This window comes from Antechinus flavipes, chromosome 2 (assembly GCF_016432865.1).
Source record: "Antechinus flavipes isolate AdamAnt ecotype Samford, QLD, Australia chromosome 2, AdamAnt_v2, whole genome shotgun sequence".
NCBI classification, from domain to species: domain Eukaryota; kingdom Metazoa; phylum Chordata; class Mammalia; order Dasyuromorphia; family Dasyuridae; genus Antechinus; species Antechinus flavipes.
This window is the reverse complement of record NC_067399.1, coordinates 255,560,968-255,586,670: the sequence shown is the minus strand read 5'-3', so window position 1 is coordinate 255,586,670 and position 25,703 is coordinate 255,560,968. Positions and strand designations below refer to the sequence as shown.

The 25,703-nt window shown below is 40.2% G+C and overlaps 1 protein-coding gene across 6 annotated transcripts in view; it reads left to right on the top strand.

Annotated features, from left to right (window-relative positions):
* KCNQ2 (potassium voltage-gated channel subfamily Q member 2) overlaps nt 1–25,703 on the top strand; it is a 155,458-nt gene that overhangs the window by 120,911 nt on the left and 8,844 nt on the right. For 2 of the 6 annotated variants that reach the window (XM_051976754.1, XM_051976753.1), the window contains 5 exons: nt 4,232–4,285; nt 14,013–14,236; nt 17,182–17,290; nt 18,622–18,753; nt 21,076–21,171. In XM_051976754.1, coding sequence (XP_051832714.1) covers nt 4,232–4,285; nt 14,013–14,236; nt 17,182–17,290; nt 18,622–18,753; nt 21,076–21,171 — 615 coding nt within the window. The remainder of the gene's footprint in view (nt 1–4,231; nt 4,286–14,012; nt 14,237–17,181; nt 17,291–18,621; nt 18,754–21,075; nt 21,172–25,703) is intronic. The other 4 variants (XM_051976758.1, XM_051976757.1, XM_051976755.1 and 1 more) reach the window with 3 other exon arrangements.

Below are 25,703 nucleotides of genomic sequence, written 5' to 3'. Positions count from 1 at the left end.
TAGTCTCTCCCACCTGACCCCATGGTCTTGTGTTGTGAGAATGATCATGAGGTGTCTAGATGGCCATCTCTGGGCTATTCAGGATTGTGTTGCTTGTTACAGTGACTTGCTATTTTCTACTCCAAGTAGTTTCTAGACAGTCTCTTTGTTTCCTTCTCCCCATCCCCAATTTGGAATATATCACCTCCCCTCTCCCCAAATGCTTCTAATCATTGTCATTGCCCTTTTCTGGGTCTCTCTGACTTCTGCTCTGTCCTCTTTGAGATGAGGTGGCTCTCACTGAAGGCAGGACTAAAGGTGAGGACATACCACTGGCTCCTGTAATAATATTCTGTAATGTGCTCTGTATGATTCTTTCCTTTCCCTCTCCCTCTCCTTCTTTTTCCTCATTCCTAGAATAGCCCAGCCTCTTTCCTATGTGTTTTCCATGAGATGCATCCTCCCTCAACTCCAGTACTTTATAAACTTATAACTCTGATGCTGGCATGTTTTAGGAATATACCCAAACCTTCCCCAATAGATTGCCAAGCCTGGTCCACTTAGGAGTTCCAAAGTTTTTTGAGAAAGATTTTTGAGAGAAAGAGAGAAAGAAAAGATCAGGATAATGGTAGTGGAGAGATTAGTTTCCCCAGATGAAAGCAAAGAGGTAAGTAGCACATTTGGTTTTTAGGATGCTGGTGCCCTGAAACCAATGGTGACTTGATTTTGCCATGTTTGACTGGTGCTTCATCCAGTGGAAGACTTATCTTCTGTTTTTCTAAACAATAGCAAGAAAGAACATTCCTCTGCATGTGTGAAATTTCCATTAATTAGCTACCTGATAGAAATGAGTTCCTGGTTTCCTTAAATAATAAAAACCAGCCCTAATGCCTGAGATTCTAACGTCACGAGTGCTGGTTATTCATAAAGAGGCAGGTTTGTTAACTAATTGATCATGTATATCTTGTACTCTTCACATTGTGATGCTATGGAAACCCTCCTTCATGGTTGCCTTCTCACTTCCTTAAAATTGGTGACATCCTGTATATCCCTCTTCAAGAAACCCACTCAACCCCCAGAACAGTTCCTAGCAGGTGCTCAAATAGATGTCATTGTTATTCTAGGAAGAGAGGTGAAAACTGAATGTCTGTAATCCTTTAGATTGGTTATCATCATTAATTCTCCTTGCTTCCTTTCACAGTCTGTTGAAGACTTGGTATTCCTATCTCCATGGGGAGCTTGTATTTTTTTAGTTACAAATTAGCTGTTTGTTCCTTTGGACAGAGAGACTTGTTGGGAAAATTCCTGGTAGTTTTCTCTGTCTACTCTGGCCCTTATCAAATAGCCTGACTTGGATGAGCCCTTGAATTCTTGCCATTTATGCAGAAGAGATCCCCAACTATTCCAGATTGTGTTACAAAGTAACCCTTGAAAAGGTAGGAGATGTTACATATAAGAAAATCTGACTTTCACCAATAAAATTGTACTTCCTGGACACAGATGCCTTTTGAACTGTATGATGCTGAGTTTATTCACTTGTGATTTTATAATCACTTGAAATCATAACCCCAGGGCTGTGCTGTGAAATTTATGATGACTTTCCCTTTCTTGTGACGTGAGTTAGGTTGGCAAAAATTGAAACAGATTAAACAAGACTAGTTTTGTGATATCTATATTTATAACACTAGACAGATAAATAATCCTTCTAGTGGCTTGGTCCCAAATCTATTTTTGAGATCCACTTCCCCTCATGTCACGTTACTATGGCCTGAGGTCTTGGAGGGCCTGTCTGGCTCCTGATACCTTCATTAAGAATCGGTGGAATGCTCTGATTTTGTCCTTCATTTTATTTCATCCCATCTCATTTCCTGCTGACTCATGTCTTTGTGCCTGGGAGTGGGGAGGCAGGGAGATTCTACCTGTGCCCATCTACCTGGGGACTTCACCTCTTCCTCTTTTCTATGTGCATTTCCCGCCCTTCCCCAGCTCTCTGGCAGCACTTCCCTGAGGAAGTGGAGTCTAGGTGTTTGAGTCATGTTTCTGTACTGTCTGGTCTCGGCGGAGAGTCTGTGTAGGCCTGACTGTGCCAGCCACCCTCTTGCAGACCTCAAGATCCCAGCTGGAGGGAGGCAGGCTGTCAGCTGCCTTGGGGCTGTGCAGTGAGCTCCCTTTGGCTGATCTGAGCAGGTGACAGATCAGAACGTGAAGAAGGACCGCCTGCCAGCCCAGGGGCCACCCTTTTGCACCGTTCTCCATGAGGCAGACTTGGCCCTCAGAGTCGTGAATGATATACATGATTCACCAAGCTGACCTTCTTTCCAACTTGTTTTTGTTATTCCCTGAAAACACCTTCAGAGAAAACAATCTTCAGAGCTCTTGAGGATAGTTCTTGGGTAAAACATTTGACTGTTGAACAAGAGTACAGGACAAAACAAGAGTACAGAACAAAACAGGACAAAAAAAATAAGAAGCAAGATTTGACTACTATTAGTTACGGTCTACCTGCTGATTGCCTTATTGACTTAGCACCCATTCAATAGAACTTTTGCCCACTTGGAGCCCACAGAGATGCTGGGTTGGCACTGCAGAAATTCTCCCTGCATGGAGTTAATTTCCTGTTCTTAAGCCATTGAGACCATCTGATAGATGGAAGGAGAAGATTTGGGGGATTTTAAGATTTCTTTGTTAAAGGATCACATTAATTATTAAACTTATAGTTTAAGTGGATTCCAGGTTTTTAAATGTATCCAAATTAAAGTTCAAATGCTACAAGAAAGGAATTTTTTTTAAAGTAATCTGTCTATTAGTTTAAATGGATTCCAGGCTATCAAATATATTTAAATTTAAAGTTCAGATGCTACAAGAAGGGAATTTTAAAAAAAGTATTCTGTCTGTTAAAAAAAAAACAATTAGACAAAAGAAGTATGGGTTTGGGTAAAATCTTATTTTGATGATCTCAGCTTTTGATGCTGAAATGGGGGATCTGAAACTGCTGCTAATAGTTCCTCCAATAGAGAGGAACATGTGGTAAAGATAGTTCTCTGCCAACAAGGAAGCATGGTTTACTGTTCAGAGATTTTTTTTTTTTAATTTTAAAGAGTGCATATTAGATCCTAGTGTACTAGTCAATTATGAGTGTACCAGGGCCTGTTAAGGGGAAGTGGATAAACATTTTGGGTTTTTCGAGGGAAGGAAGAAAGGTGGATTGTATTGTAATGTGGGTTAAATTCCTTGAAGCAACAAGTTATGTCTGCAAAGTCCTCTATAACCCAGGTGACAAGTACGTGGCCTTCCAAGCTCAAACTGGAATCAGGTTTGGTTTCTCTGCATAAAAGCTATTATTAGTTTGTGAGAAATCACCCAATGACACCTCAGCCATTGCCTCCTGAATAATATCGAATTTCACTTGTGTTTCAGCTTCATCTAATTATCTTGTCATACCTCTAAAAAGTGGTAACTACTCCATAACAAGGGAGGCCTGGCTTGGGGAAATGTCAGATGGTGTGAGAGGCCAAGGTGGAATTACTGTCTGACCCCTTTGGCTGGATCTATGAAGCTTTGTTGATGTGTTAACCAGTCAATAAAGCTAAATTGCACTGTTTTCCCTTCCTCCCCAAAACATTTGAGCTTCAAATGGAGGAACCTCTGAGTTTTCCCTTCCTTAGCTCTGTGGCTTTGCAGGATTTGTGGCATTCTCAACAGTTTTTGACAAGGCCCAATCCCAAGTATTATTTTTTGTCAGCATGAAAATAGCAAAAAATAATACATAAATTAAAAAAATGTTTACTTGAACTCTGACTTTAGAGAAAAAAACAAAATGTATATATATATATATATATGAACTTTTGGGAAAAAAGAGAGTTTTTTTCCAAATAGGCAGAAGAATTGATTTGAAGTTCCTCTTTCTTACTACATTTACTGACTCCAGTTGCTGCCCCAAATCAGTAAATGGTGAGATGCTGGGACTTTCTCAGTGATGCTGGACTGGAGGCTGAGCAGTGCCCTTTATGCAGTCTCTGAATTGATTTGTTTGTTTTCTTTACCTTCCTTTCTTCTTTCCTTTCTTCTTTTTTTTCTTTTAAACAAATTGAACCCTGCACCCAGGGAGCTGCTCAGTACAGATTCCTGCTATGAGCCTGGCCCTTAAACGGATGGCGTTTAATTCTCTTTTGATGCATCTACAAACCAGAATGAAAGTGTCCTGTTTGGCGTTGCCTTCCCGAACTAATTTGTGCTCTCCCCTCATTTCCAGTAAAAGCAAACCGTGCAAAGAGTCTCTGTGTGGATGCTGCTCTGGAAACTCTAGGTACCACGGGAAATGCGTCGCACGGACTAACCCACTGCTGCACGGCCCATTCTCTCTGCCCTGCTCCCCCCTGTTCTAAATACTGCCCTGCTTAATAGAGGTACTAGATATAGGGGGAGGGAAGACCTTGGAGAGCATTCTCAAGCCATCTATCAGCTTCCATTGAGATAATGATCCATAGCCACCCTCCGGGGCATCTGACTCTTGTACCTGAATCAATTCTCAAGCAATGTCTTAAAGAAAACTTCAGCATTGCAGAATGGAAAATTTTTATTCATTTTGGTGGTGGCAAAGATGAGGAAAGATGAGATGCTTTTCCTGCTTTCCAGAGCTGAAAAAAAATCAAACAAACTTACAATTAAAAGGAAAAGTTATGTTCTGGTTTTTCTGAAAACTCAAAAGTAAACCTTCCTGGGTGAGTTGATCCTACACTGTTTGTTTTTGGTGTTTTCTAGAACCTCTACTATGCAGTTAGACTAATGTGTAAGCAGCCTCCATCGACCAAAAGGATGCCTCTTCTCTGTGTGTGTCGGGGGGAGCTTCTGAGAAGCTCCCACAGGGAGGTCCCAACCCATACAGAGAAGGAGTGTTGGATACTCATCCCTCCATCCTCCCTATCCTGGCCCACAGGCCAGATTCAGGGTCCCCTATGCAGACTGGACAAGATGGTGGGGAAAAAATCAAATAACTCCCCTAGTTCCTTATGAACTTGTGCTTCTTGACAATCTGTTTAAGGAGCATAAGACTTTTCCATGTCTTCTATCATGTCTTTTTCTATTGTCTTGGTGTGTGACTATGTCTATCATTCTCCTGCTTGCCCTGAACTTTCTTTTGGCTCCTTCCTTCTCCAACCTCTTCCTCCCCCAAAAGTGGAGCACGGAAAAATGTAGGCAGCGACTCTGTCCCTTGGGGTTTGATGACTGGTCCTCTCATCGCCTGCATGCTGTCGGTGCTGATGCCCAAAGGGACCTGTGCTGAGTGTGTGTGTGTGGGGAAATGCAGTGAGACCAGGGACCCAGGGGGGCAGCATGCTTGTGAGATGGCATCCTGCATGTGGTATGGAATCCATCTGACATCCTCAGTTCCACCAGCCTTTGTCCAGGGACCATAAACTCCTAGTGAGATTGGGAGCATACATCCCACATCCCATTCCTTTCTTTCTACTGCCTGCTCAGATGAGGAGGCAAGAATGATGGGATTATAGCTGTCTCCAAGATATCACCGAGCATCATGTCTGCTAGGGAGGCAGAGGCTGCACTTGGAACTTGTAAGGGGCTTTGCAAAGAGACAAAGCCTTCTTGTATTGCAATAAAGGCCACTGGGACATAGGGATATATGACTCTTGGGGAGTTGAAATATGAAAAGTGAGGTCAATAATTCAGTAACAGCACAAATTGAGAACCACTAATATCCCTTCTTCTCCAAAAGCTAAATGCTAGATTCTCTTTCTTTGAAATTCCATCATAATAGCTAGTATTTATATAGCACTTTAAGATTTGCAAAGTACTTTACATGTATTATCTCATTTGAGACTCATAACAACCATGTGAGATATGTGCTAATATTATTTCCATTTTACAGATGAGGAATCTGAGGCTGAGAGGTAAAGTGATTTGTTCAGGGTCACACTAAACATCTGAGGCAGTATTTGAACTCATACCTTCCTTACTGTAAATCCAGCATTCTCTCCGGTACTCCCACTTACTTTTTGTTCCCTGAACCTTCCTTGAACCTGTGCCTGACTTTTTCTCCATTTTTCTCTTCCTTGGATATTCTTCTTCAGGACCCATCTCCCCTTTCTTGGCTATGGGAATATATCTTGTATTCCTGTTAGTGCTTTCTTGGTCTGGTTGTAGAGGTTCCAACCTCTCAAGCAAAATCAGAAACAATGGATGCTTCCAGTTACTTTGGATGATGTTACTTCTTTGCTTTTAGCTAGAATCTGCAAGATTAATTTCTTGCACAATTTCCACTATCTCACATTTTGATGTTGGCCTTTGTTTTTGACATTTCTAATTAGTTAAGAGACATATTTAGCAGTCCTTGAAGTCTTTTCTTTTCAAGAAACAAATATTTGAGAAACTTCAAAGTTGTGATTAGCAGGACTCAGCCACTGGAGTGGTATAGAATTTAAAATCCCTGCCCTCAAAGAGCTTAATCAAAGATAATCCAGATATATTTGACAGAAATACATAAGCAGAGCTATCTAGTGAAGAAATAATGGTAATGGTCCAGTGATCATTAGGATTAAATTAGTGGTAGGATATTTGCTAACTGAATGAAGAGAGGGAATAATGGTGGGGATCCATGAGATAACTGGAACACTGGGGAGAATGGAATCTATTTATTTTTGGATTTCCCTAAAGAAATTCCCATAGGAAAGAATGACTTCAGATTAACCATGACTTCAGCCTGACTCCTACAGCCTCTGATGAACTATAATAAGATGTCCTGAAGGACTCTCTGATTCTAGTTCTCAAATACCCACTCTAGGACTTCAGTCACAGCTTTGGAGAGATGAGAATAGAGTAGCAACCTGAAGGAAAATAAGAGTATAGATGATATAGAGATTTTATCATTTGAAATATGTACATTTGAAATATTTGGAGCTTAAGAACCTTGTAGCACTGCTTTCTAATAAATACCAACTGCTTCTCACAATGTCATTATTTTGGTACAAGAGGAAAGTTGAATATTTCTTCATCATCCAAACTCTCTATCTTTTCTCTCATTCTTCCTAGAATCATAGACTCCCAGAATTGTAAGGGACCTCAGGTTTCATCTAGTTTGACCTGTACCTGAATGGGAATCTCCTCTGCAGCATCCATGATAAGTGGTAATTTCTTTGCTTTGAGATCTCCATTGACAAGAAATTTCCTTGCTACTAAACAGCCTATTTCAAATTTGAACAATTCTCGTTGCTAGAAAGTTTGGAATAGACTGAAATCTGCTCTATGTTACTTCCACCTATTTGTCTCAAAACAGAATATTTTTAATCTTTTTTTGCAAAGTTCTTCAAATATTTAAAAGTCATATTATATCAAATCATTTCTCCTCCATAAGCTAACTATATCTAACAACCCTCAATTGATAATCAATCAATCTGAATCCCTTTATCATTCTGATTACTTTCTTTTTCCTTGTACTTTTTGTTCCATTGACAACAGTCTCCTTACTCTTCCTAACACAACACATTCTATGTCCAAAATCAAAGAATTTTAATTGGCTATGACCAATGCCTGTAATTTTTTCCTCCTTATCTTTACCTCTTGGATTTTCTGACTTCCTTCAAATCTTAGCTAAAACCCTACCTTCTTCAAGAAGGCTTTTTTGATTCCCCTCAATGCCAAGGCCTTCTCTCTGTTGATTATTTCCAACTTATCCTGTATATTACTCTTTTTACTTATTATCTCCCTCACTAAATTGTAGGCTCCATGAGGGCAGGGAATTTATGTTTTTCTTTATTAGTTTCCTCAGTGCTTAGTACAATGGCTGGAAAATGCCAGAATGCAGATAATTCATTCTAAGATTGCATTAATTTGGGGAGGGATTGCCATGTCTTATGAATGATTTTGATTGATCCTATAATCTATCAAAATCATGTCCCAGCTTTTTTTTTTAACATGAAATCTTTTCTATTTCTGCAATACTTGTACAACTTATTAAAAAAAACTTTAGATACAAGACTTTATATTTATCTCAATTAAATTTCATCTTTATTTGACATGCTTCATAATTCCACCTTTTGGAGATATTTTTGGATCCCAAATCTGTTATACAATTTATTAACCACCTCTCCTGGTTTTGAGTCATCCTAAAATGAGATAAGCATTTTATCTCTGTTTTCCTGTAAGTCACTGATAAAATTTGAATAGAAAAGGACAAAGGACAGAGGTCTACCAGCACCCAATCAATCAATCAGCTACTTATTTAGTATGCACTAGGTACCAAATGCAGTGCTAGAAGTAAAAAACGAGGGGAAAAAAATAAACAGTTCCTGCCTACAAGGAACTTACATTCTATGTACTACGTGTAATGAATACAGAAAAAAGGCAGTAAAACCTGAGTATTTTTAAAGGCTTAATGTGGAAAAATAGTGTTTGAGTTGAGTCTTAAAGAAAACGGGATTCTAAGAGGCTGAACTGAGGGAAGAGTGAATTCTAGGCATTAGGGCTTGGCCAACACAAAGGATTAGAGATGGGAGATGGTATCTCGTATAGGACAAACCAGAAGGCCAGTTTGACTGAAACAGAGAGTATAGGAAGGGGAGTAATGCATTCTAGTGCACTAACATTCTGGGAAAGTTAGCTGGAATCAGTCTGAGAAGGCCTTTAAATGTCAAACAATTTATATTTTACTCCAGAGACCCCAGGAAACTCTGCAGTTAATTGAGGAAGAGAAGGACAAAATCAGACCAATGAGGCTGTGTGCCTGCCCCTAGTCACCAAGGTTGCAATTGATAGATTCCTCTCTATTTCCTGGTTCTAATTATTCAATCAAGTTCAAACTCACCTAAGTGTATTATTTATTACCTAGTGGACATGTCTCCATCTTGTCCATGAGGATGTTTCAACATATTTTTGACAAAAGCCTTGCTGAAAAATAATTATATTTTCAGCTTGCCACTCCTGATTCCAGTGAAGTGCCCCCAGACCCTCATGTCAGTCAAAGCTCAGAGAAATCAGTGTCCAGATTCAGGTTGACTCCAAATTTTTCCTAAAAATAATAAAAAAAGAGATTATCTATGTTATCCAGTATTCACAGATGCCCAGAACAGTAAGACCTGATCCCCACATCGATGGACAGAAACAGCTCCATTTGCTCCTATCATTGTGTGTGGGTATTAACACAGCGGGACTGATACTTTATTAACTCCCTGACAGGAGTCAGTATGTAGGCAGCCTTGGGCTGTTCAGCTTGTTTCTGGAGCAGGTGCAGTGAGGGATGGCTCAATTTAACTGTCTTCTACAGCTTCCCCTGACAACAAGGCTTATCTGTCATTCTTCATTTTTACCAGTTAAGTTGCCTTGAGTCACTTTATTACTTGGAAGTAAGAAGCATTAAACTTCAAGTGTTTTTCTTTCTCTCTTCTGTAATCTTCTTCCCCTCAGTCTGCTTGACTCTGAAGGACCTCTCTGATTCATTTCCATATGTCCTTCATTCAAGCATGTGAAAGTGTGCAGTTTTCTGCCCCATAGATCCCACTACACATCTTGCCTGGCGGAATTGGTACTGCCAACACAGTCCGAGCCCGCTGGCAGCCCGTGGGTTGGTTCTAACAGCCCACGTCAGCAGCACTCTCACAACAGAGTAATTGCTAATCTTATCACTGCAGAACCTTGGCATTTCTTAATTGCTGAATGACTCCAGAGTCAAGTTTCTGCATGGAAATTTGGGCTTTAGAGGGCTTGGTTATAAGGCTTTGGACCATCAGCAGCATCCTCCAGGGACGGTTTTGTTAGTGATGATTTAAAAACTCATTTTATTGTGGTTACTGTTTCTCTTGGATGATTGCATTCCTGATGTCTCTGAAGAACAGGCAGTATAGTATAATGGAGAGAACTTTAATATTGAAGTCTAGAAGGTCTGGATTCAAATCCTGCCTCTGACACTTCTTATGTAACCCTGGGCAGTTATTTACCCCTTTCCAACCTCAGACAATTCTCTGGGACTATAAGTTATACACAGAATGTGATCTTCATTGATGGAAAAAATTCCCAAAGAAACAAAATTTTAAATGATATACTAGTGATTTCTTCTTGAAAATAGCAAGCAATCCCATTGCCTTTCTGAAGACAGAGGGTACATTAAGGTGAAATATTAGGGTTTCTTGTAGAGCCTGAGGTACCATATTCCTTGGGGATCCATCAATTCTACATGGACTGAGGTTTGCTGAAATGGACATTTGAGGAGCTTTGAACTAAAGTAGCAAAGTAGTTCTTGAGATATACTCTTTTGAAATCCCTTTGCTCCTTCCTGAAAGTCCACTGCACAAGTACAGGGATTCTAGTGTGAGTAGAAGGTCTGTTGACCTCTGCTACTTGGTAATCATTCAAAGACACATGATGGAGAGGCTTGTCTTGAGAACAAAGCACCAGTCACAGAGAATAAATGTCTGGATTTTTCCATGTCCTGATCCTTCTAACCCCTGTTCAGAGAATGTTCTGTATCTGCCTGACTTCTTGCCCTTCCATCTTATCTGTCTCTTTGAACTTCCCTTGGATAAAACTGGTAAACATGAGTAAAGGAATGGATCATGAAAATTCACACGCCAATCTTCCAAGCAAAAAAATACTTATTTTTGCTTGAGTAAGACCTTGACCTCCCTTGATTCTCTTCAGGAAGAATTCTACCACACTTTAGCCTTCTCTCAGTTTTCCTGGGCAAGGGGTCCACTTTTCAGATTCCCTTGGCTTCTGGCATTCCAACTGCTTCTATACTTTTTCTTGTTCTTCTGGTGAAACTAACATGTTATAGCTGCATCAGCTGCCTTCTGGATTAGGAATATGAGGCAGGGGAAAAGAAGGGGAGTTGGCAAAAAGGGAATCAGACACTTGACATGTAGCTGAGATGTAAACTGGATCAGTGAAGCAAAATTAATTGCTTCTGGTTTTAGTGGTCTGTGTTTTGGTTTGGTTTGTGAATCCATAATTTTCAAGTACACTAGAAGATGATGGACCAACATTTTTGGCAATTGTTACTATATTGGGTCTTCATAACACTATTTTATATAGAGAAGAGTTTGATGGATGTAAGGTAGGGTCATCTTGTACTTTATCTAACTAAGAGAGCTTAGTTAGCCATGTATGAAAAAGAATTCTATGTAAGGTGACATTACCAATAAGGATTTGCCCCATATGTAAGGTGACATCACCAATAAGGATTTGCCCCACAGGCTTCCTATAAAACAGGAGAGGTTCCTGAAATTTTTGTGTGGTAGTCTTAGGAGTCTATGGACCTCATCTCAGAAAAAATACATAAAATAAAATACATAGGATTACAAAGGAAATATGGAATTATATGAAAATATAGTCATCAAAATATTTTCCAGAAAACTTCATGAATTCTTAGTTAAGAAAACCAGAATAGAAAGTGATATTTGAGTAGAACCTAAGATGGTGCCATAATGAGGTTCTATCATACAAGATTATTTTCTCCCTGGGTCTCTGTACCAATCAAAAGGAGCCTCTTCTTCTCTCTGATAAATCATTAGAGTATCTTATTTTTAATCTCCTGTCTTGACAGACTTTCCATATATACATGTATGTGGCAAAATCTACCCTGCCATATGCAGAAGAAAGCCTTTTAATGTTTGCTTTGTTAATATCTCTAAGAGATGATCCCAGGGATACTGTACTCCCCTCTGCATGGCCTTCCTGCTGAGTGAGAAAATAGGTTTAGATCTGCTGAGAGTGTCTCTGTCCTTTGGTTTTCTCTGTACTATATCCTTGCCTATTCCCCTTCCCTGTGCCCTTCTAGTCCTTCCCTGCAGAGAGATTGTGTATGAATGCAGACTCTAAATTTTTTCTATTTGCATGGGGGTGGGGGTGGGAATGCACATTACTGTGGTGTGCTTATTGCGAAGCTTCCCAATGCCAAAGATATTATAAAATCACTTTTGAAATCTCAGTAAGATCAGCCAGATCTAGAAGAGATATCCTCTGATTTTTGAGTGAAGAGTTGCACTGATCAATTATCCTTTATGACTTTAGTGTATGTTTTTCCCTACCTCATCTTTTTCCCCTTACTGCTGCAGGAAAGTCAGCTGTGAGTGAATTGGGGGTGTCCCAGTCATCTCCATGGCAACTGTGCAATGAGTGAAAAGACAGTGGATTCAGAGAAGCTCAGATGCAATCTAAGATGATGGGAACTAAAGAGCATCCACCCCGCTTTTTTTGGAAAAAAATTGCATTATCTCAAAGATTTGACCTAGCAGCAAATTGATTGATTTCTAACCTAGATGATTGTGGGGGGTGGGAAAACACTGGATGGTCCTTGTAAAGGGGTGCGAGTTTCCATAATTGGGAACTGAAGCTTTGCCCTTAAATATATATAAGGCCAACTTTAGCCATCTTCTATGTAGGTCAGATCCTATTACAGAAACTCTTTTTATAACTCAAGGATGTCTGAACCCCAACTGACAGCTTCATTATTTCAGACAAACTCACAAAGAGGTCATTTCAGGTCCTTAAAAGTACAGGGGTAGTTTGCATTGGTGGATTTGTCCCTTTTTCCTTTTCTGGGCAAAGGAGCTTCTATGACAGGAATTGTGCTGCCCATTCAATGCTCCTACATTTTGACCAACAGTCCTGATTCTTTCAGACTTTAGTGCTGCATGCCAGTCACTGAACTTAACTGACCAAGGCCACTGATGCTTCTGTGCTAAATGACTCTCAGCTCTCTGAATTATAAGCCTGCTAGGAGTGGGTAGGCTTGTAAAAAAGTCAGTTCCGAGTTGTAATAGCATTTTCCTTTGTTATTCTGATAGATTTCCAGGCAGGAACCTCACATGAGGAATGATCTTAAATGGTCCAAGTTAAATGTCATGTGCCCCACTCCACTCCAGCCAAGGACATGAACCAAACATGTGTGCTTGTTGCTGAAATATGAGGACTGAATCATATCAGGTTGCATACTTGTTGCTCTGTAGACTCAGTCATCTATAATTAATCTACCACCTATTAGTGGGCATGGGTCTGCTTTTGGTTTAAGTTGAGTTGGGAGTGGGTCAGGAGAGGGGAGAAGGTGCTGGGAAAAGTTTTGGTAAAGAACATCTGAGTGCAAATGGGTTAAATGATAGATCAGCCTCAAGAAACAGAAAGATGTTTTAGGGAAAAGAAATATTTTCTTTGCCTCCCTCCCTTTCTTCCTTCTTCCCTCTTATCCTTCCTTCCTCCTTCCATCCTATCATTCTTTTCTTCCTTTCTTTTTTCTTCTTTTCTTTCTTCCTTCCTTCTTTCCTTCCTTTATTTTTCCTTTCTTTCTTCCTTCCTTTTTCCTTTCTTCCTTCTTTCCTTCCTTCCCTTCTGTCCTTTCTTCCTTCCTTCCTCCCTTTCTTTTCTTTTCTTCTTTCTTCTCTCCCCTTCTTTCCTTCCTTTTTTTCCTTTTTCCCTTTTCTCCTTTCCATCCTCCTTCTCTCTCTCCTCTCTCTCAATCTATTTTTGACTAACATATCTGATTATGCCAAGTTAATTCTTTTAGTGAGTACTCAGGGAGGAAGTAGCAGTGGGAACATGAGGACAGGTAAGGAAGAGGCTTTTGATGCTTCTGGATGATAGCACAAAAGTGATTTAAGGATTCACAAACATCACTAGTCACTCCATGGCCTCCCTCTGCTGTCTTCACCTGAGCCGGACTCTTGACTTGGGAATGGATCAGGTCAAGCCTGTGGACTCGAGCCTATTTCTCATTCTCCTGAGATTGGAGGACATTTCTTTTTCAGCCTTCTTCATTGAGTTAATTTTTCTCTGAACTAACACCCTCCCCACTTTGTTTTTCAATTCCTTCTTGTGGAAGCTGTTCTGAAGCGGCCATTTCTGCCTTCCCATTTTTTAGTTTTATATTTTTGTTCTCCAGCCAGAGTCTCTCTTCCATTGAGTTGAGGTGCTGTCAGTCATAAACACTTGAAAGAAAGCCTGTGTGTTCTTTCTGGAGTGACTTCTCTTGCTGTTTTTCTGTATGTGTGTGTGTCTGTCTGTCTGTTCCTGTTGGTTTTTCACTTGAACAGTCAGAAGGTCAGTTTGAAAGATCGTGTCTTCTCCAGTCCCCGAGGCGTTGGTGCCAAGGGGAAAAGTTCTCCGCAGGCCCAGACTGTCCGGAGGTCCCCCAGCGCAGACCAGAGCATCGAGGACAGCCCAAGCAAAGTGCCCAAGAGCTGGAGTTTTGGGGATCGAAACCGAGCTCGGCAAGCATTCCGCATCAAAGGCGCGGCGTCCCGGCAGAACTCGGAAGGTGAGATCAGGTTGATTAAGTTTTGTCTTCCCATGGTGTGATTCTAAGGGCTCAGACCTGTTCTTCTAGGCCCCTGTGGCAGATGGCAGCCCAGTGTTGGTGTACAAACCAATGAAGTGTAAACGTAGGGCTTAAAGTCTTAATATTACATGCAGACAGAGAAGAGTAAATAAAGGCACTGAGTTGTGACCTGTTGAGGTACACCAGCTAAATGTGGCTCTGAGCCTGCAGAATGCCTAGGCTATAATCAGCATTGTGTCCCATGATTATTGAGCTCTGAGAAATGACCAACAGGATGATTTCAGAGAGGCCTGGAGAGACTGGTTCTAAGTGAAGTGAGCAGAACCAAGAGATCATTATACATGGCAACAACAAGACTATATGATGATCAATTCTGATGGATGTGACCCTCTTCAACAATGAGATGATTCAGATAGTTCTAATAAACTTGTGACTGAGAGAGCCATATGCACCCAGAGAGAGCACTGTGGGGACTGAGTATGGATCATAACAGAGTGTTTTCACCTCTTTTATTGTTGTGGTTTGCTTGCTTGTTTTTTTCTTTCTCATTTCCCCCTTTTTTGTTCTGATTTTTCATATGCAACATGATAAATGTGGAAATATGTTTAGAAGAATTGCAATGCACTATATTGGATTGCTTGTAGTCTAAGGGAGGGGGAAAGTAGGGAAAGAGGAAGAAAAATTTGGAACAGGGTTTTCTAAGGGTGAATGTTGAAGTTATCTTTGCATGTATTTTGAAAAATATAAAGCAATTATTATAACAACAAAAACAAAAACATTGTATTCTGTGGATAGATTATATCTTTTCTTGATTTCAAGTTTACTGACATTTAGTGCCTACTCTGTTTAATTGCTTGCTTAATTGATGTGTTAAATTAATTTATTTACTACATACACTTAGAAATTCAGCAAAACCCAGATGCCTGACACTTCTTTCTCCAGCTTATTTTTAACAGATGGGGAAAGTGAAGCAAACAAGGTTAAGTGACTTACCCAGGATCACACACCATCTAAGGCCAAATTTGAACTCAGAAAATTAGTCTTCCTGATTCTAGACCTGGCTTCTATCCACTGTGTCTCCTAGCTGTCATACATACATACATATATATATGTGTGTGTGTATGTGTATGTGTATAGTGTATGTATACATATATATGCTGTATATGTATAGTATAGTATACACTACATATACATGTCTTTAGTATACACACACACACAAGCTCATATATATATGCTGTTATAGTAGTAGCATCTAAGAGTATTCTATCCTTGTATAGTTTAAATGTGATTATAGAGCTATATCCCAAAGCCATTTCCTATCAGCATCATTGTTATGATAGTGCTGTCTCTTGATATAATAAATTGGGCAATCTTTTCTCATATATGAGATATCACTGACCTTTAATGGTCTTCTAAGATAACTGGGACTCCATCCCATTTTCACAGAAAACTTAAGTCTAAGGAGGTTAAAGATCATATAGCTATTTAGAGGAAGTCAAGAATAGAATTCAAGTCTCTTGATTTTTATATCTTATTATGATAACAAGCTGCCTTCAGAAACAGAACAGATTGTTTTTTATCTTTAGTTCTTTTCCCCTCCATTAACACAGCTACCCTGGAGTTGGAAGGAAAGAAACAAGTTTATCAATAACTCCTATGTGCCAGATACTGTCCTAAGCATTTTACAAATGTGATTCTCATAGCAACTCGGGAGGGGGGTAGATGTTATTGTTTTCCCCACTTTATAACTGAAGAAACTGAAGCAAACAGGGTTAATGGCTTGCCCATGATCACACAGTTGGTTAGTAATTATCTCAGGCTGGAGTTTGAACTCAGAATTTCCTGACTTCAGGTCGAAAACTCTATTTATCTGTCTGGCTCTGTTTGCATCTGTTTGATATTGATATTCTTCATGTATAGAGTGGAAAGAGCATTTGTATCATAGAAAGAATGTTGAGCTTGGAGTCAAAAGTCCTAGATCCACATTCAAATCTTGCCAATTCAAGTTATATGACTACAGACAAATCATTTAACTACTCTGAGCCTTGTTCCTCATAAAATGGTCATAACAATCCTTATTCTTTGCAGAAGTTGGAAAGCCACCAGTAGAGAACATTGCATGTATTTTCAAGCTTTTTGGATTGGTTTTGCTGATTGTTTTTCCTCTTCCTCTGTTTCTTTAAAAATATTATTTTTATATGGAATGGCTATCTAGGAGAGGTAAGAGAGAAGGGCATTGGAAGAAATTTTAGTGATGTAAAAAACAAGAGATCCATTAAAATTCTTTCATTTCCTTGGAGAGGTAATTGGGTTTAAATGACTTGTCCAGGGTCATATAGCTTGTAAGTATTAAATGTCTGAGAATGGATTTGAACTCAGATCCTCATGACTTTAGGACTAGTGCTCCATACTTTGTGCCATCTAGCTGCCCCTAAACATTAATTAAAAAAAAAGACTTAGTAGCCTAAGTATGAGGTAGTGAGAACCTAAATTAGGGAGGTTAATATCAGAGCAAGGGATGCATACCAGACTTATTATGAAGTAGAAATGATAAGATTTGGCAATATATTGGAAATGTAGAATGAGTGATGATAAGGATTCAAGGATGACATTTAGGTTGAGGATCTGGGTGACTGCAAAGATGGTGGTATCCTAGCTTGTGATAGGGAAGTTCAGAAGAGGCCTTGATGAGAGTCACATGCAGGAGTTGTATACTAACTGGGCTCTTGCAGTAATTATAGAGACATAGTTAGAAGTGACTGATGGAGTCACTGCTGTTGATCTGGGCATCCTCAAATAGCCCAGTATAGCTATGAGTGTGCCCTTCTCTGTGTACATCTTTCTGCTTCTTGAGGCTCTATGAATAATATCTCCAGACATGGTAATGAGCAGCTAATTCACAGCTGGTGTTTTCTTTCACCTAGAAGCAAGTCTCCCAGGAGAGGACATTGTGGATGACAACAAAAGCTGCAACTGTGAGTTTGTAACGGAAGACTTGACTCCAGGCCTGAAAGTCAGCATCAGGGCAGTATGGTAAGAGCCTCAGCACCCAAGGGGAAGGGAGACAAGACATGACAGGTGAAGCATTTGTCTTCTGTAGTGGAATTCATGGGGAGTTCTAAGCAGTGAAAGGGGAGAGACCCAAAAGAGTTTTCTACTGTAGATTCCATCTGTTGATTACTGACACATTTCCTTAGATTGTCCTGCTTGTATAATAATATAAAATAATAGTAATAATAACAACAAAATAATAATAACAATAACTAATATAATGCCTACTATGTGCTATGCTAAGTGCTTTACATTTATTATCTAATTTGATCCACAAAACAACCCTGGAAAGTAAACCAATATTCAGGTGACTTGAGCAGAGTCATGCAGCTAGTGTCAGAGGCTAGTTTTCCTGACTCCAGGTCTGGTATTCTAATCTATTGTGCTACCTATTTGTTCCTATGCCCTTGTTTACATAGGCTTTTGCAGAACTTTGATATGTTTTTGCTGCAAAAAGAAATCATCAGGAATCATAATAACCACCAATGATGTTTAATCCAATTCTAACATTTCTATTTGCATTGTGTTTCTTGAAATAAACAGAAAGTAAGAGGGAAAGATATTCAAAGTTCAAAGTTCTTCAAAGAATTAGGGGTTCTTATAAGATATTTTGGAGAGAAAAAAGTCCAGAGGTTATCCAAATAAGCAAATATTTGTCTTAGGCAAAACTCTGAAATTTATCTCCAGGGTCCTGTTTCAGATATCCTACATACCACCACATATTGGGGACTTAATATGTGTCCTTCTCATAAAGAATTTGCCATACCTATTAAGAGAGTCAGTAGTAAGAGAATGGCCAAAGTACTGGGCTTGGGAGACAGAAGACTACAGTGAATACTTGGTGCTGCCATTTATAAATTGTGTCATCTTTTGTGGGCTATAACTTCATTAAACCTGAGCTTTTTCATTTGTAAAATGGATGTAATGTTCCCTATGATGTCTAACTCAGAGATGTTGTGAGAAAAGAGATGGGAAAGGACTTTAAAAAGTATTAGGTTCTGAACTTATTATTATTATTATTATTATTATTATTACACCTTTCTACAATGAGATGATAATTGTGAGGTACAGGTAAGAAAGGGAGGATTTAGCAAAAGGACAGACTGGAGTTGATTAAACTGGGTTATGCTCTGATCCCTTATTTGTGCTGGAGTTCTCTTTCTTTTGAGGTGGAAGATAAGGGATACTGGGGCATAGGGTAGGACTGGACATGGGTCTATTTAATATAGTGAACAGAAGCATGATTTGCATTTATGTTGTTATGGTTTCTATTTGTTTTGAGGTTCCAAGGCCCTTTTTGTCTCCCCCTTTAGTGTCATGCGCTTCCTTGTTTCCAAACGGAAGTTCAAGGAGAGCCTGAGGCCCTATGATGTAATGGATGTCATTGAACAGTACTCAGCTGGACATCTGGATATGTTGTCCCGGATTAAAAACCTTCAATCCAGGCAAGACCCTCTTCTAGCTTTGGTTCTGTCATGGGTGGGTGTGGAGCTTGTCCATTCAGCTGCCTCCTTTGTTTTGGGTTTTTTAGTCTTTTTACCAAATCCCAGGGGAAAATTCATGGTTTCTTTCAAGTGATTAAGGTAAGGTGGGTTGATGGTTGTGCTTGTGAATGTGTTTGTGGGGGTTTAATCTCACTGCTAACTTTTTTCACTGACTCCATATTAATGGATAGAAAGAGCATCAGACAGAAGGCATGAGACTGAGTCCACCTAGTCTCTTCTGTGCTTATGCTGAATTTCTTTTTCTCCCTCTCCCTTTCCTTCTCTCCATCTCCCTCCTTTTCTTTTCTTTCTTTCTTTCTTTCTTTCTCTCTCTGTCTCTCTCTCTCTCTCTCTCTCTCTCTTTCTTTCTTTCTTTCTTTCTTTCTTTCTTTCTTTCTTTCTCTCTCTCTCTCTGTTTTTCTTTCCTCCTCCTTCTCTTCCTTCTCTTCCTCCTTCTCCTATTCCTCCTTTACCTCTTCCTCTTCCTCCTCCTCTTTCTTCTCCTCTTTCTCCTTCTTCTCCTCCTCCTTCTTTTCTCCTCTTCCTCCTCCTCTTTCTTTTTTCCTCTTCCCCCTCTTTCTCTTTCTCTCTCCCTCTCTCTCCTTCTTTGGTTCAGGCTTATGGACAGCTGGCTGGAAAACTGAGCACATTTATTGACTGATATGATTAGAGAGATTTTTGTGTGTCCACCTGGTGGTTAGACATGCTGTTTGGCACCTTCTTTCCTTTCACAACAGAGTGGATAGGCTCCTCTCTTCCCCTCTCTCTCCCTGCTCCTGATGGAGAGAATTTCAAAGGTGATGATTTCACAATGATGGGGGTAGGGCACAAGAACGGGAAAGATGCCCCAGGTTTGGCTCCTACAGGAAAGGAAACCTTACTTCTTTCTTTTCATCAGAAAGAGCTAGTCCAAGTGTTTTAGTGCACATATTTTTGTATACATAAAAACTGGCTTTGCACTGGTTAGTATGGATGCCAGTATATGTACATACATGCATGTGTGTATGTGTGTAAGTGTGTGTGTTCAGGGTGGAGAGGAAGGTTGCCATTTCTATTGAAACCCAATTGAACAGTTGTCCTTGTAAGCTCAAGGACATGCAACCTCCTGGAAGTATTTCACATTTTTCTTCTCTATTAGGGTCTCCTTATAGAGGCCTAATGCTTGGTTTCCAGGCTTCCATACTCTAGCTCAGGGGAGGTCCTCATGGTGAAGATCATTGAGATATTTTTTTCAGTACTCATTGCTCAGGCCCTCTGTTCTATGGAAAGAAGGTCTCATTCCTGAAAAAAAGAATTCCATTCTGATACTAGCTGGTCTTCTGTGGATTTCCTCTGAGGCCTAGGAAGGAAGGGAAAAGGGTTCTTTGGCTATATTTAAACACAGAATATTGCTTTTATAAGACAGCCAAGGATGGTAGCCAAGGATGAGTGCCACTTCCTCTTTGCTGAGTTTTAGGGGTATAAATTCATCAGATGAGATAGCAAATGTAAAATCCTGCAAACCATAAAGTATATATATCAATGCTTGTTGTTGTTGTTGTTGTTGTTGTTGTTATAATACTTGGTATTACTATTTGGAATTGGCTATCTTCTTGGAGGTGGGCTAGGTTATGTGAGCAGGGGTGGGTACCATCAAGTAAATAAAACCTTCATCAGAAGGAGCCTCTGGGGAAATTCCCAACCACACTCACTCACTCACACTCACTGCCACTGCTGTTATGTCTTCTGTGTGTTTATGTTGAACTGTGGTGTTTCTATTGTGTCTCTGTCTCTCCTCTTTTCACCCTTTTTTCTCACTATGGTTGTGTTTTGTTTACCAGGCTCTCTCGTCTTAAGTTTTCCTTTTAACTTCATTCTCTGGAGGAAAAAAAAAAGGAGCTCAGGATATTTTCTGTCATCTTGATAATAATGAAAATATATGTTATTCTGTAGTCAACATCCTTGCTGGTATATTGCCACAGATATGCAAATATATTCCAGTGGGGACTGCATGCTGCTTTCAGGGAATACACCAGTGACGCTGTGTGGATGCCTGGCTCCCTGGTTAAATGCTTTGCTTGAACTTGAGAAAAAGATTTGACAAATCAGAGGACAAGCAAATATTTCATCAACCATTTTGAACAGAATAGAATTTGAACATACTTTTCCAAAGGGGGAAAAATATCTGTTGTTTTTTTTTTTTAAGTTATTCCTTATGTTTCTGCAAGTTTCCAACCAACTCTGTTCCACATGTTGCTTCATTATGCATTTTGCTGGTGTCTTTTTTCTTATTTACTTTGCCAGGATAGATATGATTGTGGGTCCCCCACCCCCTTCAACTCCCCGGCATAAGAAGTACCCAACTAAAGGACCCAAAGAATCGCCCCAATACTCGCCTAGGTTAGGACTCAGCTCAAGGGCCTCTTTCTCTGGGTTTGTTCATTTGTTAAATGGCAAACCTCTTTCACGCCAGACCACATGACGGCATTAGCTCTTAATGTGATTCTGGTCTGTGTTCTTGAAATGAATAGAGCAGTCTAGTTGTCTGCGACTTGGTCACATGTAGACTCCTAAAGATTCTTCTGTCTCCCTGAAAAAACAATAGTAGACTGTTCTTTCTCACTAGTTTTCAGTACTTACTGTGTAAGAGAATGTACTACCCTTGAATCTGAACTATTAGCCCTTCAGGAGTCCTCTTTGGCAGGATGCTCTGAGGAAGCCATAGACATTTGCACATTGTCAACAGCCCAACCATCCACTCCAAACTGTCATCCTGGTCAAAATGAAGGGAAAATCTTCCCACCATCAAATGAGTAAAATCCCAGGAAATTATTCTGGGATGCAGAGAGAGAATGCTAGGGTATCTAAGTAGACTGTGCTTTCAGATCTCACTCCATCATTTGCTATGATTCTATTTAGGAGGCTTCCCCTTTCTCTTTTCCCTCATAGGCGGGCAGATGGTGGTGGGGCTTGTTTCCATGTGGTGGTTAGGTCAGAAACTAGGACCTTTCATTGGGCTTCCCTGAGCTCCACAGCCTTAGGGGTGACTTTGGGAGCTCCTTCCTTTTTTTGCCTCCTCAGAATTAGGCAAAAAGAGCTTACACTAAAGTACTAGACTGGACTAACTGAATCCAGTAGAAACAGTCCAATAGAATTCAGCCGGGCATAATGGACAATGTTAGGAAGACCTAGTTTTCAAGTCTTGCCTCTCATATATATTGACTAGCTGATCTTGAGCAAGTCATTTGCCTCCTCGTCCTAAAAAACTTTTTAAAGACTAAAATAAAGGGTAGCTAGGTGACAGTGGATAGAGCATCAGCCCTGAAGTTAGGAGAACTTGAGTTCAAATTTGGCCTCAGACACTTGACACTTCCTAGCTGTGTGATCCTGAGCAAGTCACTTAATCACAATTGCCTCAGGGGGAAAAAGATTAAGATACAGATGAGCTGCTGATGTATATCAGGGAGTTCCCATATCTTTCATCAGTGAAATCATACTTCCAGATTAAGGAAAAATTCTTCTCCTCTTCCTCTCCTCCCTCCTTTCCTTCCCTTTCTCCTCCTTTATCCTTCCTTCCTTCCCTCCTTCCCTCCCTCCCTTTCTCTTTTTTTTTTTTTTTTTGCATGTATGCCTACATGCTAACAACTAAATCAGTAGGACTGTATAGTTTTATCCTTTAGCCTGGTGTTTTGATTTAGTTGGAGATTACAAGTTTCTACAGCTGAAGTGCAGGGCACCTCAGGGCAGATGCCCTGAGGCAGGATTGAGATTAACACCTTGGCAATTGAGGAAAAAGAAGCTTTCCCCTGAGTAATTCTGGCTACCCCTTTTCTCTTTTCCACCCCAACTTCTTGCTGGGATTATCCATATCATTGTCCTAGCCCTACATAAGGCTGTGGCCATTTTCAGGGCTTTTTCTGTGGTAACACAGAGATCAGAAGTCTGAATGGAGATCTCTTTCAGAGAATTGCTGGACAAGATAGGAAGGTAAGAGTTCTAGCTAGCTTTGGCCAAGGAAATCTGCCCAGGATTGTAGAGAGATGAGCTTGGACACATATATCCCAGTCACTCATCTGAAAGGTTTGATGCTTAGGTTCCATTCATTTCTCAGTTAGAGCTATTGGTAAAAAAATGCCAGTCATCTAAGAAACATGAAAGGTGCCACACTGAGTAAATCATCCACTTTCTTAACTCCTCCCCTCAAGAGTGCATTGGATATTGAGTTCTGTGAAGAAAAGCAGGGACCACTCATCCTTCAAAGATTTAACTTAATCCCAAGGAATTTAAACTTGGTACATTGTCAGGCATTTTCATCATAAGAAAGGAGGTTCCTTCTGGGGAGTAAAATAAATGAGTAGGTTGCAAAGGACAAATTTGTAAAACCCATAGGCAAAGAGATGATCTCAGTGTTTACTTTCTCAAGCATAGATTGCCTTTGGTATTCACTATACAAAAGAATAAATCATTTTTGGGCTTATAATGTTGAGACCAGATCTAGAGGAGGGGATGGAGCCCTTGGCCGACCCAAAGGCCAACCAATTAGGGAGTCCCTCATTTCCTCCTAGGCTTCAGGCCCAAGTTCTGGAGTACTTTTGTTGAGCTTGCTCATATACTAGGAAGCCTGACACGTAGGTACCTACGTAGGTACCATTGTGGACATGGAAAAAGAAAAGTAATTAACTGCTTAGTTGGAATCAGAGTAAAGAAATCCCATTACAGCTCCTTCCTGGCTAGACCTCTGGGTCTGCAGAATGGGCCATAGGCAGAACTGTTAAATATAGTTTTCCTATTAAAAATAACAAAAACAAAAAATCAAAGGTAGGGAAAAAAGCCAGTCATGTGATATGGGTGAAGGGGGTTTAGCTTCAATGCTTGAATTGTATATAAGAACTAAAAAGACTGAAATATTTTTCTATTTCCCTACCTCATTTTCCTCATTCAAGCTGTTTAACATCTGACGTCTGCTTTGAGCCAGAGGGAGCCTCAGGCCCCTTCGTGCATGAACTGTGAGCATGAAGCCCAACAGAGCATGAGACAATCTACACTATGGCTGATGCAAGACTTTTCCCATTTCTGTTTCATTCAACAGAAAGACAAAAATATCCTCCAATCCTCCCACCTCCACCCTTGCCACAGTGAAATGGCAGTTGGGCTGACATAAGATTATATAGTCCTGGGGCCCAGCTGATTGGTCTATGCTTAATATATTAAGATGTACAGTGATCACATGGATATCCCTGCATTAAAAAAAAATAGGGACTCAGTATCTTATAGTTTTCTCTCTAAAAAGGAACAATCTTCTTGTTGCCCCTATTTTACAGATGGATTTTGCTGAGGGAAACCCAGAAAGAACACACAAGGGGTATGATTAGAATTCAGGTCATATCCCACAGATAAAATTTGATTAGCTTCTGATTATAGACATTTGTCCAGTGCTATTTGCCTATATTTCCTATTCTGTAGTTCAGAGTGAGTTGAAGAAGTCCAGGAACAGCAGGGGATTTGCTACTCAGATGTCAAGAAATCTGGTCTCACTGTGCTGCAAGAAATTACTATCCATTTTGCTTGTGTTGACATAGGGCCTGCCCAACTAATTCTGGAATTTTTATATTGGTAAAAAGTCCTAAAATTCACAATGTGTGTCCATACTGACTGCTCCACCTCCCCATTTAACAGCCATTTTAAGCAGGGCTTCAACAATGAGGCTCCACCTGTAACTGGGCTGGCTGGACTGCTCTGAACAACTAATCTGAAAACCAAGTCTGGTCAGTTGTGTGTATGTATTTTTTAATGGACTCAATCAATGGAATCAATTAAACTGACAGAACTGTGTGGGCCTGTATCCCCAAGAAAACACTCCAAGTTCCTGAAGAAAACTTCTTCAGATCTTGAACCCTTATAGTTTTAGGGCATGAATGTTCCTGCTCTCAAAGTGGGAAGGCAAAAATGTACTCACTAAGACCCTGCTCAGGTAGGATCACTTAGGTCCAGATTGCAAAATACAAGCAACGTATATCATGATGTGCCTGCAGATCGCAACTGGCTTGTTTCTAATTGCTGTTGCCTCTGGAGCCACATTAGGGATGCTTGGCCATGGGCTAGTACCACATGCCCTCGTCAGGCAAATTGGGAGCCAGCTCTGCTCTTGGAAGAGTAAAGGAAGCAGTTCTGTCTTCTCCTTGCTGAAAGAGACTGTCCTGTCTCTTTGCATGACTCAGTTTTACACACACACACACACACACACACACACACACACACCAAGTTAAGGAAGACAGCCCCCTCTATCATTGGCAATGGGCTTGTCTTGTCTCTTTACTTTGATATGTGCATTGGATGGGTTTATGTGCTGATCTGTGTCTGTCCTCTTTCCCTCTCCCCGTCCTGGTGCATGGAGCCATAACTCCCACCGCATATCTGGCATCTTTTGTTCTGCTCAAGACACTTAATTCTAGTTCAATCACACTCCCAGACCTTACCAACCACACTTAGTGGCACATTATGCTGGAGTAAAACAAAGAAGTTAAGAAGGGATGGGAATCATTCATGTTGGATAAAGGGGAGAGAAGGGCCAAGATACTGCTGGGGAAAGACCTGCCACTTCATAGTCTTCAGAACAGGAATTAATTAATTCGATCCTGTATATGGATTGAGCTTTGATGTTTCAAGGGTTATCCAACCCTTACAAGAGGAACAGCTTTTTAATAGTATTTGGGTGTGGGAGACAGCATGGAATGGTGGGTTCTGAGCTGTTCTTAGAGCCAGGAAACAGGTCCTTCTTCTTAGGAAAGTTAGTTAAGTAATTCCATGCTTTTTAAGACCATAAATTATAGAGAAGGTGCTGAACTGCATTGGTCAAAAGGGCTTCCTTACCTAAGCTCTATGCTCTTTAAGACCACAAATTATAGAGAAGATGCTGAACTGGATTGGTCAAA